The sequence below is a fragment of the Callospermophilus lateralis genome, chromosome 14, assembly GCF_048772815.1.
Source record: "Callospermophilus lateralis isolate mCalLat2 chromosome 14, mCalLat2.hap1, whole genome shotgun sequence".
NCBI classification, from domain to species: Eukaryota; Metazoa; Chordata; class Mammalia; order Rodentia; family Sciuridae; genus Callospermophilus; species Callospermophilus lateralis.
In genome coordinates this window covers 33335840-33356865 of record NC_135318.1, presented here as the reverse complement: position 1 = coordinate 33356865, position 21026 = coordinate 33335840, and the positions used below count along the sequence as shown (strand labels likewise).

Sequence of the window (21026 nt, the reverse complement as noted above, 5' to 3'; positions counted from 1 at the left end):
AAATAAACCAGCCAGCCACAAGGCAGGAGGATTGAAAGTTCAAGGCCAGTCTCAGTAACTTAGACCCTGACTCAAAAAAAAAAAAAAAAGTTTTTTAAAGAACTCAGTAGCTCAGTGGTAAACCCCCTGGATCAATCTATAGTACCAAAATAATACCAGTGCTTTCCCACTGAGCTACAGCCCCAACCTGGTAAAAATCTTCTTGATTAGGTGATTGCTTTCAGAGCTCATGAATGTACGCTTTGTATGGTCCAATGTTTATGTTTTTAAAAATAATAATTATACTAAAAAGAACAAATTTTTAAAAACAATTATTATTATTATTATTATTGGCACTGGGGATTTAATCCAAGGGTGCTTCACCACTGACCTACATCCCAATAATAATAAGAACAATAATAATAATGAAATAAGCAAGTGAAAAAAAAGACCAGTAGAGAAAGAAAAATAGGGAAAGGGAAAAGGAAATGGAAAGGCAGGGGTTATGGGGATTGAAGTCAAACTCCATGCATGTACAATTTTGTAATAATAAACCAAACTACTATGTATAACTATAATGCTCTAATGAAAATAAAGTAAAAAGGCTGGGCACAAGCCTATAATCCCAGCAGCTTGGAAGGCTGAAGCAGGAGGATCGAAAGTTCAAAGCCAGCCTCAGTAAATTAGTGAGTCCCTAAACAGCTTACTGAGATCCTGTTTCAAAATTTTTAAAAAAAGGTATTTCCCAGTTTCGGCTACACAATTATCATTATAACAGTATCTTGGAGTATAACAGTAAAGTTTTCATGCTTACATAGGTTTTAAATTTAGTTCTATTTGAACTGAGGATCTATATAGAAGAATTAATTATATGAAACAGAAATTCAAAAAATTGCTGGGGCTCTCCCTCACCTCCTCTTTTCTTTCTGTAAACTCTACATGATTTAATTCACTTGTAAGACCTTAATTTTTTAGTCGAGGGAGGTACTAGGGATTGAATCCAGCGGCACTTTACCCCTGAGCCACATCCTCAGTCGTTTTAATTTATTTTTTACTTTGAGACAAGATCTCGTTAAGTTGCTGAGGGCCTTGCTAACTTGCTGAGGCTGACCTCAAACTTGTGATTCTCCTGCCTCTTCCTCTCAGGAGGCTGGGATTACAGGTGTGCACCACTGTGCCCAGCTAAACTATGACCTTCATTCTTTTTTTTTAAGAGAGAGAGAGAGAGAATTTTTTAATATTTATCTTTCAGTTTTTGATGGACACAACATCTTTATTTTTTATTTTTTTATGTGGTGCTGAGGATCAAACCCAGCGCCCCGAGCATGCCAGGAGAGCGTGCTACCGCTTGAGCCACATCCCCAGCCCCACTGTGACCTTCATTCTTAACAATGGGATCTACTTCAGATTTTACCTCCACAAAGAATCATATTACAATTGTAGAATCATATTACAACTATCTAGAAGATATTCTTACTTGAATGTCTTGGTAAATAGATAAAAAATAAGACCCAATCTTAAAGTCCTGACATTCTCCTTGGACTTGGATATGACCCAGACTTCTCTCTAAATAAATAGTAACCCCATTTAAAAAAAAAAAAAAAAGCCAGATGTGGTTGTACATACCCAGCGAGCCCAGTGATTCAGGAAGCTGAGGCAGAAGGATTGCAGGTTCAAGGCCAGCCTCAGCAACTTAGCCAGACCTTGTCACAAAATAAAAAATAAAAAGGGCTAGGGATGTTTCTCAGTGGTTAAGTGTCCCCGGATTCAAACCCCAATATTTAAAAAAAAAAAAAAAAAATGCTGCTGGGAACAGTGGCACACATCTATAATCCCAGCAAATTGGAATGCTGAAGGCAAGAGAATTCTAAATTCGAGGCCAACCTGGATAACTTAGTGAGATCCAGTCTCAAAATAAAAAACTTTTTAAAAGGGATAGGAATATAACTCAGTAGTTAGAATGTCCTGTGTTCAACCTACAATACCACCCAAAAAAAACAAAAACAAAAAAAAAAAAAGTCGGGGGAGGCCTCAAAGCAGCCGGCACCATTTTATCATAAAAAATTCCATAGATGAGCCTGAGCCAGGCATGGTGGCACACAGCTGTATTTTTGGCTAATCCAGAGGCTAAGGCAGGAGGCAGGGTAAATTACCTAGGAATTTAGCAAGGCCCTGTCCAAAATAAAAAAACAAAAAGGACTGAAGATGTAGCTCAGGCTCGCCTAGCACATGCAAGGCCCTGGGTTCAATCTCTGGTACCACAAAAAAGAAAAACAAATGTTCAATAAATGCTACAATTATTTAAGGCCAAATTCAATACATATGAGCTATATAAAGCTTGGGCTATATACAAGACTAAATATAGGAGCCTCAAAATCACAAAGCAGACAATGTTGAGAAACAGGAAAGGAGGCAGCTGCTAAATAATCAGCACATCAACTTTCTCCGACTATAAGCAGCCTTCCTCAAATTTACAAATATTCACCTACTTATGGAAGAATAAAGAATGCAGGTATATTTGTAAATCAGATGGTAACTGAAAGAACACTGAATTGTTGCTCTGTGTAAGAAAGTCTAACAGTAAAGTATTGGTCGTACACCCACAAACACAAAGAGTAAACACAGAAAAAGAGACTGACAACAGTCTAGCAGCTGGCATAGCAATACATTTTACAAAGCTTTACAAAATGTACAGCATAAATAATCTACTACTACGTGACCTAAAGCACTTGCATGAATGAAGTGTACTCCCCAACCCCAAAATATGCCCTTAAAGGAATTCTCACTGCTCAAGCACAATCTCACAGACAGGAATGAAATGAATCACTAACTCTACCCAGAAGAGACCTAGGTCGTATTCATTCTCTCAAATTTCCAGTGGAATCAGAAGGAACAAAGCTTGCTTCCTGCCATATTAGGAAGGGTGCAGCATCCACTGAGTATTATAGTTCATGGAGTACAAAAGACCTCAAGCATGCCTGTCAGGTTTTCTCCTACGTTCCATGTGGCACCAAGAAAATTCTAGGCACTTGATAATGTCCCTGAGAACAAAAAATCAGTATTCACCAAATTACCCCTCTTTGCTGCCAAAGAACAATGGGACTTCAGTAATTTTCTCCTTTTAAAACCGAAATAGGGCATGACTTCAACATTAGCAAATTATCAAGACCACTCCAATGTACACTTGTTCTGCATCTGCATGTGGGCTGGCTAGTACAGCCCAATGCCTTGGCCAGAGCCTGCCCCTATCCATTCTGTTGTTTGAAAATGAGAGCCACAGTTGTCTCTGGATATGCATATGCTAATTCACAAGGCTGGGGGTGTGGCTAGGGAAGAATAGAGTTACTTTAGATAGGTAGAGGAGAGTGAAGGGAAGGGAGAGGTATAGGGGTATGAAGGACAAGAGAATGAATCAGACATTACCCTATGTACATATATAACTATGCGACCAGTGGGATTCCACATCAGGTACAACCAGAAGAATGAGAAATTATACTTCATCTATGTATGAGGTATCAAAGTGCATTCTACTGACATGTATAACAAATTTATAACAAAACAAACTTAAAAACATACTTTCACCTTTAAAAGTTCTTTTTTTAATTATGCAGATGGTAGAGTGCTTGCCTCACATGCACAAGGCCCTGCATTCAATCCCCAGCACCACAAAAAAAAAAAAAATTATGCAGAAAACAATGTTCTTTCGTAAAATAAATAAGTGCTTGACTAAAAAACAAGAAAGAAAATGAGAGTGACAGATGAAAAGGTGCAGCTCTGCACCACTCCCTCACCACTCAGCTGTAGGGAAAATGCTGTAAATGTCTATGTCTTTCTATAATTCAAAGGAATTATCACTTGGAAAACTCCATGAATCTACAGCCCCGGGTCCTTACCTTTTAAGCATTTAGAAGCTCCTCAACCTAAAAGATTCTCAGGAAATGTGTTCAATAGCGACTGAAGAGGATAGGGATATAGCTCAGTGGTATAACACTTGCCTAGCATGAGTGAGGTCCTGGGTTGATCCCCAGCACCACAAAAGAAGAAGAAACAAAAAGAACTGACCAAAGGATCATGTATACTAGGTAAATTCTATATTCCACACCGGAATGTCTGGATAATTATATTTCAATATATTCTCCTAGCCCTTATGGAAGATAAAAAACACATTACTAGTTTTTCCATTCCAGGCAATCTGTTAAAGGAAACCAACATTACTTGTAAACAGATTCCAAGCTATCAGAAGGGTAAATTAAAAATATACTTGTGTGTTTGGGATACATTCTTTAAACCATTTGTCAGATTCTTGTTCTAACAAGATTCTTACAATTAGCCACATAATTTCAAGATTAAAATGAATCTTTATGTTCAAATAGCTCATTCCAATTAAGTAACAAATATATGTGGATCTTTAGCATATTACTTATACACATTTTTAAGAAAAATCTCAAGCCGGTCACAGTGGTGCATGTCTATAATTAATCCTAGTGGCTGGGGAGAATGAGGTAGGAGGATCACAAGTTCAGAGTCAGCCTCAGCAACAGCTAGGGGCTAAGCAACTCAGTAAGACCCTGTCTCTAAATAAAATACAAACTAGAGCTGGGGGTGTGACTCAGTGGTAGAGTGCCCCAGAGTTCAATCCCCCATACCAAAAAATAAAAAAATAAAAAATAGCCTTACTAGTGAAAAGCAAAAAGACCCCTCACATCACCTGGTATGATTATATTTTCCAAGAAAGGATATAAATGACACAGAAAATACTAACTCTAGCCAATCCAACCACAGTGGCCCCTTTTAAAAAATCTAAATAAAGCCACGACATGATGTTCATGATAAGAGGGCAATCAAGTTATTTCCGAAAAGATTTCAGAAAAAAGGGGGCTGGGGGGCTGGGGATGTGGCTCAAGCGGTAGTGCGCTCTCCTGGCATGCATGCGGCCCGGGTTCAATCCTCAGCACCACATACAACCAAAGATGTTGTGTTCGCCGAAAACTAAAAAATAAAATATTAAAATTCTCTCTCTCTCTCTCTCTCTCTCTCCCCCTCTCTCACTCTCTCTTAAAAAAAAAGGGGGGGGGCTGGGGCTCAGCAGTAGGGCACTTGCGTGGCACGTGTGAGGTACTGGGTTCGATTCTCAGCACTGCATGTAAATAAATAAAATAAATAAAGATCTATCAACAACTACAAAAATATTTTTTAAAAATTTAAGAAAAAGGAAGAACAATATCTTTGTCCTACTCTTCCTATTATGAAAGATACATGTCCACTTCTAAAGAAAGTTATACGCGAAGGTGTCTGGAGTTTGGTTGGGGTGTGTGTGTGGGTGTGTGTGTGTGTAGGTACAAAAACCAAATTATGGCTTTAGAAGACTGCAAACCTGGGCTGGGACCACAGCTCTGTGGTAGAACACCTGCCTCAAGCATGTGTGAGGCACTGGGTTCCATCCTCAGTACCACATAAAAATAAACAAAAGATATTGTATCCATCTACAACTAAAAAGATATTTAAAAAAAAAAAAAGAAAGAAAAAGACTGCAAACCTGTCTGAAACCAAAATGCAAACTTAGGTTAAATTCCAACAATAGGAGTAAAGAAGGAGGGACAATTATTGAAATAACTGGTACATTTTCTTTTCATTTTTCATTTCATCATTTCATAAAACATTTTTTATGATCATGATGACCAGCTGTAGCTGGAAAAAAGGATAAGAAACTATAAACTAAATTGGAAGGAATTTTTTTCTCCCTAGTACTGAGGATTAAACCCAGGAGTATTTTACAACCTAGGTACATTCCCAGCCCTTTTTTCTTTTTTCTTTTGACACAGGGTCTAAGATGCTGAGGACCTCACTAAGTTGCTGAGGCTGGCATCAAAGTTGTGATCCTCCTGCCTCAGCCTCCAGAATTACTGGGATTACAGCATGTGCCACCATGACTGCCTGGAGGAATTTATTTTTAAATGTATGTTTTTGCAGGAACATTTTTATCTTTTTTAATATTTATTTTCGTATTTGTAGGTGGACACACAATTTCTTTATTTCATTTTTATGTGGCATTGAGGACCGAACTCAGTGCCTCACATGTACTAGGTGAGCACTCTACCACTGAGCCACAACTCCAGCCCCTGAAGGAATTTTTTTAACCTACTTGAAACATGACATTCCCTCCCATGTTTCACCCTGAACCTGGCTTTCCCTACACACACATCCCACGCTCACCTCTTCCCTCTACCTGATGTGCATCCCACATTCTCATGAAAGGTGAGTAAACACTCTATCTGAAGCTTTCCTGACCCTGAGGGTCAAATCTTCCTGCCTTTTAAGTTCAAACATTTTGTTATATCTCCAAGATGCACTTATTCCAGATTGCATTGAAAAATAACTTCTATGCTTAAATTTTGTCACCAGAAGTAGATCATGAAAGCCCATTACTATTCTAGCACAATCTTTAAACTATAAACTAAAGACTGATATTTTTATCACTTTTGTAGCCGATTAATGCACAGGGCAAATGACAATAAATGAGTTAATTAAAAAAAATAACATTTTCATTCCAGAGATCCTCAAAAGAAAGTAAAAAGCCATATATCCTAAAAGCCAAGAGTCACCTGCTACAACTCAATCTTGGGTTCCAGCCTTTGGGTTCTAATTACTACACATATACTTTGTTAGGACTCTGGAGAAGATCTGCATTTCCCAAAATGATGTGTGCTGGACACTACTCTGCCTGAGAGTCACAGATGCTTAAGTAAACTGTCAAAGGCAGAAATGAAATAAAGTTAAAATGGTTACATTACTGCAGAACTTTAATATGTTAATACACACTTTTAATCTCAAGATAAAATTCCATTATGAAGCCTTTAGTAAACTAAGTTAAGCAAGATCCTGAGGAGAGTCTGGAAAATGCTTCAAAGAAGTCTTTGATTTTGGTCACAATGTTACTGGGTACATTAGATTAACTTCTAAAAAGTTCTTACCTGATATGTGTTGCAGGCAGAGATTCATATTGGCGTGACAAAAAGAGTTCCCTATGTTTCAACTGATGTTTCTGTTTATCAGTCAAGTCTGCCTCAACTGTTGTTTCAGATTCTTCTTCAATTTCTTCTACAAATAAAATTTGAAGAATTGATTATTACCATCTTTTTGAGTATTAATATAGAATTAAAAAGATAGGTTGAATCAACATTTATTCAATATTCTCTTCAAACTAATCAATTTTAAATTTATATATATTAAATTTGTCACTTCAATTATAACAATAAAATTAAGTTCTTTGGGCCTCAAAGGAAGAAGACAAAATCCAATTTAAAAACAACAGCCAGACTGGGGTGCAGCTCAGTGGTACAGTGGGTATCTAGCATACATGAGCCCTGGGGTTCAATTTTTAGCACAATAAAAAATAATTAAATAAATAAAAGTGTAAAATGGCAGAAGGAACACAAGCATTCATATTCTCTTCATCCAATAAAACTACACCAAGGTGACAAAATGTATTAATATTTCTATGAAAATAAACACTGAAGTAGAGAAAAAAAAGAATTTTGACCAAGCCAGGAACAATGGTCCACACCTATAATCCCAGCAACCACAGATTTAGCAAGGCCTTCAGTCAAAATAAAAATTTTGCCTCAAATAAAAATGTTTTAAAAATGATGAAACACAAAGGGATGGAACACTTCCAAATCCATCCTATGAAGTCAGTATCACACTCATATCAAAACCAGGTAAGGAGGGGGCTGGGGCTACAGCTCAGTGGTAGAGCGCCTGCCTTGCACCACATAAAAATAAATAAATAAAGATACAGAAAAAACTAAAAATGAAAATAAAGTATTATTTTAAAAAAAGAAAAAATAGATAAGGAGAAAAATACAGACCAATATCCCTAACGCAATTTCTTTCTCTTGCCTGATAAGAATATGATGACATGATCCTATACTTAGAAGATCCAAAAACTACACCAAAAGAGCTAATAAACAAATTCAGCAAAGTAACAGATTACAAAATCAAAATCAACATACAAAAATCAATAGCTTTCCCATATAGCAGTAATGAATGTGCTGAGAAAGAAATCAGGGAGACAACTGCATTCACAATAGCTTCAAAAAAAATAAAATGCCGAGAAATAAATTTGACCAAGGAGGTGAAAGACTTCTACAATGAAAATTATAGAATATTTTTAAAAACCTCAGAAGATGGAAAGACCTCCCATGTTCATGGATAGGCAGAATTAATATTGTTAAAGTGCCACACTACCAAAAGCAGTATATAGATCTGATGTAGTCGTCGTCAGAATACCAATGACATTCTTCACAGAACTAGAAAAAAACAGTCCTGGGCTGGGGTTATAGCTCAGTTGTAGAGCACTTGCCTAGCACGTGGGAGGCACTGGATTCAATCCTCAGCACCAATAAAAATAAATTAAGTAAAATAAAGGTATTATGTCCATCTGTAACTAAAAATATTAAAAAAAAAAAAAGTCCTAAAATTCATTTGGAAGAATAGAAGACCCAGAATAGACCAAGCTTCTAAGCCAAAAGAGCAACGCTGGAGGCATCCCAATGCCTGACTTCAAATTATACTATAAAGCTGTAGGTAACAAAAACGTCATGGTATTGGCAGAAAAACAGACATATACACTGATGGTATAAAATAGAAGACATAGAGACAAACCCACACATATATGGTCATCTGATCATTAACAACAGTGTCAAATACATATATATATATATGAGAAATGACAGCCTTTTAAACAAATAGTGCTGGGAAAACTGGTTATCCAGATGTAGAAGAATGAGACTAGATCCTTATCTCTCACCCTGCACAAAAATCAACTCAAAATGGATCTAAGACCAGAATTAGACCAGAAACTATGCAACTCCTAGATGAAAATGTAGGATCAACACTCCAACAAATTGGTTTTAGGCAATGACTTTCCTGATAGGACCCCTAAAGCTCAGGAAATAATACCAAGAGCTAATAAATGGGACAGCATCAAATTAAAAAGCTTCCACATAGCAAAGGAAACAATTAAGAATGTAAAGAACCTACAGAATGAGAGAAAAATTTTGCTAGCTACTCTTTTGACTGAGGAGTAACGTCTAGAATATATTTTTAAAAAAACCTCAAAAAACTTAATGACAAAAAAAAAAACAAATTTTAATAAATGGGTGAATGAATTAAACAGACACTTTTCAAAAGAATAAACACAAATGGCCAACAAATATATTTTAAAAAGGTTCAACAATATTAGCAATTAGGGAAATGCAAATCAAAACTACACTGAGATTTCACTGCACTCCAGTCAGAATGGTAGTTCTCAAGAATACAATCAATAATAAATGCTGGAAGTGACAGGGGTGGGGTGGGAGGCAGAGAGGGAGGAGGGAAGTGCTGAGGAGTGTGATACTGATCAAATTATACTGTTATACTGTGTGCATGTATGAACAGGTAACAACAAATGTCATCATTATGTACAACTATAACGCATCAATTAAAAAATGGAAAAAATAATAAATGTTGGCAAGTATGTGAAGGAAAATGAACATTTTTACACTGTTGGTGCGATTATAAATTAGTGCAACCACTGTGGAAATTAGTATGGAGGTTCCTCAAAAGAGTAGACAGGGAACCACCATGTGACCCAACTATAACACACCTCAGTATTTATTCTAAAGAATTAAAGTCATCATACTACAGTGATACATGTATACCGATGTTTACAGTAGCACAGTTCACAACAGCCAAACTATGGAACCAGCCTAGGCATCCATCAATGAATGAATAGATAAAGAAAACATGGTATATACACACAATGGAGTTTTATTCAGCTTTAAAGAAAAATGAAATTATGTCATTTGCAGGAAAATAGATAGAACCTGAGAACATTATGTTAAGCAAAATAAGTCAAACACAGAAGATCAAGGGTCATATAAGAAAGTTAGAGAGAAAAAGGAAATGGGGGGAAATCAAAGGGTGATAAGTAAAGGAAAGGGAACAGGGGATGGAAGGTACAGAGGGAGGAGGCAAATGCTAGAGAGTAATATTGGCCAAATTATGTTGTTATATTGTATGCATATACAATTATGCACTAATAAATCCCACCAATATGTACAACTATAATATACAAATTAAAAATGTGGAAAAAAACAAAAATAACTGGAGATGTAGCTTAATGATAAAATCGCCCTTAGTGGGTGGGGTTGTGGATCAGTGGTAAAGCAAGTGCTACCACCAGCATGTATGAGGCACTGGGTTCAATCCTCGGCACTACATAAAAATAAGTAATATAAAGGTATAAAAAAAAAAGTTGTAAAAAAAAATGGTCCTTGGGTCCAATTTCCAATACAAGGGGAAAAAAAAAAAGGGAATTTTGACCAAACAAGGCAAGAGGAGTGCAAGTTTGAGGCCAGCTCAGTAATTTAGTATGACCCTGTTTCAAAATAAAAGTTAAGCAATAGGAATGTAGCAGTGGTAAAGTGCTCACAGGTTCAATCCCTAGTCTAAAAGAAAAAGAAAAATGGAGAGCCAGGTGTGGTAGCACATGCCTGTAACTCCAGGAACTCAGGAGGCTGAGGCAAAAGGATCAAAAGTTTGAGGCCAACCTCAGTAATTTAGCATTACGCTGTCTCAAAATAAAAAATAAAAAAGGTCTGGGGATGCAGCTTAAGGGTAAGCAACCCTAGGTTCAATCACTGGTATGAAAAAAGGAAGGAAGAACATGGAAAGTAGATGTTTAAAAAGAAAAGAAAAAGGGCCGGCTGGGGCTGTATCTCAGTGGTAGAGCACTTGCCTGGCAGGTGTGAGGCCTTGGGTTTGATCCTCAGCATAAATAAATAAGTAAATAAATAAATAAATAAATGTTTTATTTCTTTATTTTTATGTGGTGCTGAGGATCGAACCCAGCGCCTCACATGCACTAGGCGAGAGCTCTACAGCTGAGCCAAAACCCCAGCCCCGAGTTACATACTTTTTAAAAACAGAATACCTCACAGGTCTTTGCAGCCCCTCCTGGATCAGACTGTGTGTATGGAGAAACAGTAGAAGCACCGAGAACTCAAGAGTGGAAGTAGGTGGGCTGGATCCTCACCACAAGAAGAGCCCAAGGGTCAACCTAGAACATCTGGATATCCTTGGAAGCCTTAATGTTCAGACAAGAATGGATTCTACCCACACAACAAGATATTTCTGTTTCTTACAAATATTTCAGGAACCAAGTCCACAAAAGGGATTTTTGTCAAATAGAATCCCCCAAATTGTAGCAGTTCCTTTTTAATTACATAAAGGCAAGAAGTGGGCTGTCAGATCGTTCCTGCTTCCAAAATTTTATTCCTACCCAACCTACCACCACCCTAGGTACTCTGCATAGAACCCAGAGGCAATCTACCTCTAAGCTACATCCCTGTCTTTTTTATTTATTTGTCTGTTTGTTTGTTTATTATGTTTTTGGTACCAGAGATTGAACCCAAGGACACTTAACCCTGAGCCATATCCCCAGCCCCAGCCCCCCATTTTTTTGTATTTTATTTAGAGACAGGGTCTCACAGAGTTGCTTAGGGCCTCAATAAGTTCCTGAGGCTGGCTTGTGATTCTCCTACCTCAGCCTCCCAAATTGCTGGGATTACAGGCATGCACCATTGCGCCGGCTTCTATTTTTTATTTTGAGACACGATCTCACTAAGTTGCATAGGGCCTTACAAATTTGCTGAGGCTGACCTTGAACTTCTGATCCTCCTGCCTCAGTATCCCAAGTGGCTAGGATTACACATGTGCACCGTGGCACTTGGTCCTACTTTCAAACTTTTAAAACTATTAATTGAAAATGAATCTGAAAATTTGATTTAAAAGACTCACCTAGCTGAGCACAGTGGTGCACACCTGTAATCCCAGCAACTCGGGAAGCTGAGGCATGAGGATCACAAGTTCAAAGCCAGCCTCAACAAATTAGGGAGGCCCAAAGTAACTTAGTGAGATCCTGTCTCAAGATAAAAAATAAAAAGAGTTGGGGATGTAGCTCAGTGGCAAAGTACCCCTGGGTTCTATCTCCAGTACCAAAAAACAAACAAACAAAACTCACCTAGGGCTGGGAATGGGGAAGTAGCTCAGTGGTAGAGCTCTTGCCTAGCAGATACAAAGCCCTGGGTTCAATCCCTAGGACCACCAAAAAGAAAAAGGAAAGAAAGGTGAGAGAGAGGAAGGGGAACAGGAGGGATTGACTCACCACGCTCAAAGAAAGAACATGTCAATTGAAGAGTCTTTAAATGTTCTTTTTAATGAACTACTCAAAGAGAAATATAGCACTAAAGGAGCCATTTACTTGCAGGTCTAATAACATTTCACCAGTGAGATCAATAACATTATTGCTACATTGGCACTATTAGCACCAGCAAATACCACATACAAAATTATACTTTACCTAATTAGGATGTGACAAATATATGTCCAATAGAGCTAAAACATCAACAAGCACCTCAAATAATAACAGCAGTTTTTGTTTTGTTTTGTTTTTCCTCCTTCTTCTTTTCTATGATGCTAAGAATTGAACCCAGGACCTCAGCATGCTAAGCAAGTGCTCAACTACTGAGCTACACCTCCAGCATCAAATCTTACTTTCTTATACAACCCCAGAAGTATAGACAACAAGAACTAAAAGCGGGGCTGGGGCTGGGGCTCAGTGGTAGCACTGTACCTGCCTACATATGTGAGGCACTGGGTTTAATCCTCAGCACCACATAAAAAATAAATAAAATCAAGGTATTGTGTCCATTTATAACTAAAAATATTTTTAGAAAGAAAAAAAAGAACTAAAAGCTCAAGCCCAATCTAACTGAAAATAGAAATCACCACAAAAATATCTTTCCATTGTGAAGTTCACTAAAGAAACCCGTTTTAAAAATTTACTAGTGGTGCTGGGGATGTGGCTCAAGCGGCAGCGCGCTCGCCTGGCACGCACTGGGTGCTGGGTTCGATCCTCAGCACCACATAAAATAAAATAAAGATGTTGTATCCACCGAAAACTAAAAATAAATAAATAAATATTTTTTAAAAAGAAATTTACTAGTTGGGGCTGGGGATGTGGCTCAAGTGGTAGCGCGCTCGCCTGGCATGCGTGCGGCCCGGGTTCGATCCTCAGCACCACATACAAACAAAGATGTTGTGTCCACCGAAAACTAAAAAATAAATATTAAAAAATTCTCTCTCTCGCTCTCTAAAAAAAAAAAAAGAAAAATTTACTAGTGAAATTCCATTTATATTATATATGTTTCTATAAATTTGCACCACTTTTAAGTAGGAATGAACGAATGACTCTCACGCCACCAACATCCTAAAAACACTGAAAAACACTGACAAAGCTTAGCATTTAGACAACAAAAATTTTGAAAGAGCAAATATAACTACCCTAACTAAAATTATGTACAGTGGGCTGGGGGCTTAACTCAGTGGTAGAGCGCTTGCCTGGCATGCATTAGATCATGGGCCTGATCTCCAGCATGGCAAATGTATATATAAGTATATATTCATAGATATACATATGTACATGCTAATATCTATATAATTTTTAAAACCATTTTACCAGGTTTCATGGAATTCCATATTTGTTATCTTATTAAATTTATTAAAGTGGAAGACAACCACTACAAAGCAACAGAAGGCACTGAATACTTTATTATTTACTATATTTACTTTGTAGGTGAAAAAGTGTCAGCACACGGCTTATTAGTAATATGGCACTGGGGAAAGGGAGAAGAGAAAGAAGACAGAAGGAAACTGTACAAAAGTATTTCTTGGAGGTTTTGTTTTGTTTTGTTTTGTTTTGTTTTGCCATACATGGGCACTCTACCACTAGCCAAATCCCTAGGCCTATTGTATTTTAGGACAAGGACTCCTTACATTGCTCAGGCTGGCCTTGAACTTTTGATCCTCCAGCTTCAGATCCTAAGTTGCTGGGAGTATAGTTGTGTACCACCTTCATACCAGAGTACAGGCCCTGCTTCTTAAATTTTTAAAGAGCAGTAGCCATTGCTACACTTAGAGCTTCTATTTCAGCTGTATGGGCCATATAACCCATGACTCAACAAGGTTCCTATACATTTTAAAATTTTAGGCTGCAAGATGAGAAAGAAGCCACCATCACAAAAGCTCTGCAAGCCTAGTTACATCCCTAAACTGAGAGGAGATGGGATGAGGGCAGCACAAAGTCCAGGAAGCAAGGTTCAAAGAAATGTCACTAGCCAACTGCCCTGGAGGATAGGAGCATCCAGCTGTGGGATCAGTCTCTGCAGCAGATTACAATCAGAGCCTCGGACAAACTTTTAGAGATTGGCCTTATGACACAGAGGAACTGAGGAAAAGGGAACAGAACCCAGGGAAGGAAAGCTATTACCATTTCTAGATACTTAACTGAAACTGTGATTTTTAGTTAGGTCAGAATTATAATTTCTACACATTAGTTTGGGAGATGGGGGGTGGGGGTACAGGTACAGAAAAAAGCAGTCTTCCACAGTTATTCTCAAGCATCCTTATGTCTATTTTAATAAGAGAGTACCCATAGCAATAAAATAACAGCTATTATAAACCATATAGAAAAGTGGCTGGTTGGGATGGGGTTGTAGCTCAGCGGTAGAGCACTCGCCTCGCACGTGAAAGACCCTGGATTTGATCCTCAGCACCACATAAAAATAAATGAATATAATAAAGGTATTGTGTCCAACTACAGCTAAAAAATAAATTAAAAAAAAAAGTGTCTGGTAAACCAGGCATGGTGGCACATGCCTGAAATCCCAAATTGGGAGGCTGAGGCGAGAGAACTGCTCAAGGCCAGGCTGAGCAACTATGTGAAACCCTGCCTCAAAATAAAAATTAAAAAAAATTAAAAAGGACTGGGGATGTAGCTCAGTAGTAAAGTGTCCCATGGGCTTGATGCCTAGTATCCAAAAAGGCTTTTTTATAGATTCTTAAATTAAATTTAACTACAGGATTTTGACAAATGAGATTTTGAACTGTATGAATAAATAAAAGAAACAATTTCACAGCTTAAAAGCAAATAATATATAAAAGACAATTACTCTTCTATCACTAGCAGTGAACAATTTAAAACTGAAATTAAGGAAAAATTCCACTTAAAGTGGCACCAACATGAATAAAATACCTACAAATACACTTAACAAAAGATAAAACTTGCAAGCTAAAAGTTGCAAAACACTGCCCAAAGATTTATTAAAGACCCAAATAAATGGAAAGACAACCCATGTTCAGAGTTTGGAACGGCTATATGGTTAAAAATGACAATACTTCTCAAATTGATGAACAGATTCAATGCCACCTCTAACAAAATTCCAACTGCCCTTTTCACAAAAATTGACACTCATCTGAAAATTCAAATGGACATCTAAGGGGCACAAAATAATCTTAAAATAAGAACAAACTAAGACAACCCACACTTACTTCAAAGTTATAACAATGAATCTATAGGGTACTGGCTTTGAGAACAGACATGTAGATCAATGTGGTATAACTGAATACAGAAATCAGCCCACACATTCACGGTCAGTTGATTTTAAACTAAAATGCCAAGACACTGGGGGAAAGAATAGGGAATAGTCTTTTCTGCAAATGGTGCTGAGTCAATTGGATATCCACAAGCAAAAGAACAAAGCTAGACTCCCACACTTCACACCATATACAAAAATTAATTCCAAATTGATCAAAGAACTAAATGTAAGAGCTAAAACTCTTAGAATAAAATGTAGTTACAAATCTTCAAGACCTCACACTAAGCAATGGCTTCTTCTTCGCTATAATACCGAAATGCATAAACAACTTAGAAAAAATAGGTATGTTGGACTTAATACTGAAATGTTTGTACATAAAAAGACACGATCAAGAAAGCAAGGAAACCAAGTGTGGTGGAACACACCTGTAATAAAAATTACTCAGGAGGCTGAGGTAGGAGGAGCACAAATTTGGGGCCAGCCTGAGCAATTTAGTGAGATCCTGTCTCAAAATAAAAATTTCTAAGAAGGCAGTACTGTGAGATAGGTCAGTGGCAGTTCAATCTTCAGCACCACACACACAAAAAAAGTAGGAAGCTGGGGATGTGGTTCAATGGTAGTGCACTTGGATGGCATGCACATTCAATCCCTGGTGGAAGGGGGAAAAAAGAAAAGAGGAGGAGAAGATAAAAAGAAAGAAAACAGCAAGGAGACTGAAAGGATACAGCAGTGCCAAAGAAGCCTCCTCAGTTAGTTCCACCATCATAATCCCACACCCCATCCTCCATGTGCACATGGATGAGGAAAAGTGGACGCACAACTGGAGCAGAGTTCTTCCTTACTGGAAAATAGGGTGTGGCCAGAAAAGGATCTATCCTCTATCATTACATATTCATGGGGAACCAGGCCCTAAATCAGTCACAGAAGACCTGCTTCTAGATAGTCAAGGTTTTGTATACAGCAAAGCAGCTCCCTCATCTTTTCAGTGATAGGCTGAAAGTCAATCCTTCATACAGGGTTTGTTCAATTTAAAAAAAAAAAAAAAAGTACAAAGAGACAACCAGAGGAAAAGCCATCTGCAAATCAAAAGTCTGATATCCAGAATACAAAAACAACGCTTACAATTCAAAAATTTTAAAAACTCGCGGGTGAAAGGTGCATACATGTAATCCCAGCTACTGAAGTAACTGATGCTAATCTCAAGTTTGAGTCTAGCCTGGGCAACAAAGTGAGACCCCATCTCAAAAAACAACAACAACAAAAAAAGACAACCCAATTAAGTAGTGGGCAAAGCATGTGAAAATACATTCCAACTGGGCATGGTGGCATATGCTTGTAATCCCAATGACTTGGAAGGCTGAAGCATGAGGTTAGCAACTTTAAGGCCAACCTGGGAAGCTTAGTGATGTCCTAAATAATTTTGCAAGATGTCATCTCAAAATAAAAAATAAAAAATGGCTCGGGTGGGGCTGGGGTTGTGGCTCAGTGGTAGACTGCTTGCCTAGCATGTGGGAGGCACTGGATTCAATCTTCAGCACCACATAAAAATAAATAAAATAAAATAAAGGTATTGTGTCCATCTACAATTAAAAAAAAAATGGCTGGGGATATAGCTCAGTAATAGAGCACCCCTGGGTTCAATCCCCAATATTCCCCCCCAAAAAATGAAATTATTCAATTCTATTCTTCATAGCACTAGGGAAAGACAAATCAAAGCCACAACGAGATTAAAATCATGAGTCACTTGAGAAGGTACTCACATAAACCACGTGGTGTACGTAACCTACTACACACTGAGGCTATATGGTAAGCCTATTTGTTGCTCCCAGGCTATAAAACTGTATTGCACGTCCTGAACAGTAGTAAATACTACAGGCAATTATAACAATATGTATGTATGTCTAGACATATCTAAACATAGAGTAGATTAAAAAATACTAAGTAATAGGGAGTTTTCAGCTCCCTTACAGTCTGATGGGATCACATTTATTATGTCTGGTCCATTGTGACTGAAACATCACGATGCTACAATTGACTATGTTTCACACAAAACAGAAGGGCTATAATCAAAATAATATTATACAACTAAAACCAAAAATGATCCCATTATATGAAATATTCAGAATATACAAATCCAGTGAGAAAAAGTAGATTAGTAGCTGCCAGTGGAAGGTGAAATGGGGACTATTAATGGATAGAGTTTCTTTTAGAGCTAATTAAAATGTCCTGAAATTAAATAACAGTAACGACTATATGAACTTGTGAATATTCTAAAAAGCACTGAATTATACCTTTTTTTCTTTTCTTCTTTTGGTATTAGGGATTGAGTCCACAGGCATTTAACCACTGAGCCACATCCCCAACCCCTTTTTATTTTTTATTTTGAGACAGAGTTTTGCTAAGTTGCTTAAAGCCTCACCCAGTTGCTCAGGCTGGCTTTGAACTTGTGATTCTCCTGCCTCAGTCTCCCAATCCACTGGGATTACAGGCATGCACCACTGCATCCAGCTGAATTGTACATATTTTTTAAGGGATGAATTATATCTCAATTTTTTAAAAAAAGTTAAACCCATCCAAAAGAGGCAAATGAAGGGGAAAAGGTCAACAAAAGATGAATTTCAGAATAGTCATACAATAGAGTGCTATTCAACAGCTAAAAATGAACAAGAGGTCTGTGGATGTAGCTCAGTGGTAGAGCACTGCTGGGTTTGATGTCCATCCACAAAATAATAATAATAATAAACAAAAATAAATATAAAGAGTCCTTATTAAATGTTTTATAACACAATTTTTAACACTTTTTTTTTTTTTCTGGCAGAACACCTATGCCAGCAGCAGTTCTCAAGCTTTTTAGTCTAAGGAACCACTTATACTCTTAAGTCCTATTGAGGACCTCAGAGAGCTTTCATTTGTGTGGGTTACATCTACCAATATTCACTGTTTCAGAAATCAATGCAGAAATTTTAACACACAGGAAATCCCAAGCGCACATTCCATTAGCAGGGAGAGGGATGATGTCATCAGCATCACAGTCTCTGGAATGTACTCCCATAGAAGTGGCAAAACAGTTAAATGCCAGCTTAGTGTCATCTTAATTTTGACCTCACAGGCTTCTTGAGGAGGAGGTCAGGAGCACTGACAGTCTAAGCGGAAAAGAAAAAACTAGCTAAACCAGGGGTTTTTTACTGTACTGCCTTTAAGAAACCTGTCACAGAAATTTTATCTTCACATTGTGAGATATAATGACTCATAAATTGTTCTACAGCAAGTCAGGATCCCACAAGAAATTTAGGCTATTTCTGCTTTACATTTATTATAAGACAACTCATCTGGCAAAGGCTGCCAAATCTTACAATAAATTCAAAGTCCATCTGGAACGTTATACAGCCTTAACATGCCACCATGCAATTTTCCATTTGCTAAGTTGTAAAACCAAAGAAACAAAATAAAAGAATTAGGAGTAACCAAATTATCCACCACCACCAGAAAATCATCATCTCTAATTCATTACCAACACAGCCTCCAGCATCTTCCCAACATACAACTTGCAAGTTTCTTCCCCACTTCTCTAACTTCCAACCATCATTTGTACAAAAATTTTCCTGGTTATAAATCTCCTATAGATCTGCCCTGCCATATACATTTTATCTGAACTCCTATCGTCTCCCTACCCAAGGCCCAGGATAACAAAAATAAAAATTGAGGCTGAGGTTGTGGCTCAGTGGTAGAGTGCTTGCCTAGCATGGGTGAGCCACTGGGTTCGATTCTCACCACCACATATAAATTAATAAATAAAAGTCCATAACAACTGAAAAAAAAAACTTTTTTTTTAAAAAGAAACAAAATTTACTGATATGCCTCCCCATGTGTTTGAGGACATTTTTCAGAAAGATATAAAAGTGCTGCCCTGAGCCAGGTACAGTGGTGCCCACCTGAAATCCCAGCAATTCAAGAGGCTGAGGCAAGAGGATTGCAAGTTCAAAGTCAGCCTCAGAAATTAGTGAGGCCCTAAGCAACTTAGGGAGACCCTGTCTCTAAATAATAAGTAAATAAATAAAAAGGGCTTGGGATGTGGCTCAGTGGCTAAGCACAACTGGGTTCAATCTCTAGTACCTAAATAAATAAATAGTCCTCCCTGATTGAGATTACAATTCACTCTGGGTTCCAGGTAAGAAGATGGTATACACTTCTGAACATAGTAAATACCATAAAGAGAGGAAGGGTGCTCCAGAACTAGGACTGACAGAGTTTGAGGAGCCAAAAGAAGCTTCTCTGAAGACACATATTTATGCCAACACCTAGCAGGGAAAGGGGGTAGTGTGTGGATCCCTATTTTTTGTACCTGGAGAAGAAAATCTCCAAGTGAGGAGAGCTCAAACTTGGGCTCATGTGTGAATGTCCTATTTCCACCACCACATCCTGCCTACCACGTCAGTTTTAAAACTGAAAGTCCCTATCCAGAGAACTCCGAGGTTTCAAGCAACTGTTCAGCTGGGCATCTCAGCCCTCTTATTACTCAAGTTTGGCCTACTATGTGGTACCATTATGGCTAAAACTCAAAAGACTGAAAGAAAACACCAAGTCTCCTTAAAAAACACAACTCACCTAGAAATTCTCTTACATGAACAGAGGAAATAAAAATTAGTTCAAGTACTTTGGAAAATTTATTAATACCTATAAAAGAAAGTTTTACCCACAACTTGACCCAACAATTTTACCTCTAGGTATTACCCAAGAGAAATGAGAGCTAAGCGCACCAAAAACCTTACAGCTTTATTCAAAAACTGGAAATAACCCAATTATTCATTCAATAGGTGAATGACATTAAAAACCAGGCAAAACAAAGCATAGCCACCCTGCAGAAGGTGAGAATGATAACGACCAGGAGGAGGCACAAGGAAATCCAAGGGAGTATTGGAAAGTCTCTTTTTTTTTTGGTTGGGGACAGGGAGAGAGGGATGGGGGGGGGGGGGGCGGGGCAACCAGGACCAGGGATTGAACCCAGGGGCACTTAACCACTGAGCCACAACTTCAGCCCTTTTTATTTTGAGACAGGGTCTCACTAAGTTGCTTAGGACCTCACTGAATTCCTAAGACTGGCCTTGAACTTGCAATCCTCCTGCTTCAACCTCCCAAGTTGCTGTGTGCACCACCACACCTGGCTAAGTTTCTCTATCTTGATCTGAGTGGTAGTAATATAAGTGTATACATACATGAAAATTTATTGATCTACTCACTTTAACGATTCTCTGTATTTTATGCCTGTATTTAAAACTTTTAAACAGAGACCAGATCTATCCTACTATTGATAACAAAATTATTAATTACTGAGCACACAAAATACATAAAACATAAGTTTTCTCAACAAAGGACCACTAGGTATTAAGCAATGAAGGACAATAATCCTTGAAAGACAGGAAACAAATGAGAAATGCCCTCAAACTGGCCCTGCGGACTCTTGAGTTTCTGAGCAACAGCACAGGGAAGAGAAACTGTACTCTCACAGTTGAGAGAGACCTGGAAGATGAAAGCAACTAGAGCTCAGAGGACAAAGTATCAAAGAGG

General features: G+C 37.9%; 1 protein-coding gene across 4 annotated transcripts in view; it reads right to left on the bottom strand.

The window, feature by feature from the left end:
• Mta3 (metastasis associated 1 family member 3) overlaps positions 1-21026 on the bottom strand; it is a 136555-nt gene that overhangs the window by 98880 nt on the left and 16649 nt on the right. For all 4 annotated transcript variants that reach the window (XR_013088591.1, XR_013088592.1, XM_076832912.1 and 1 more), the window contains exon 4: positions 6951-7077. Coding sequence is in view for 2 of the 4 variants with exons in the window: in XM_076832912.1 (XP_076689027.1) it covers positions 6951-7077 (127 nt within the window). In the remaining 2 variants the exon portion in view is untranslated. The remainder of the gene's footprint in view (positions 1-6950; positions 7078-21026) is intronic.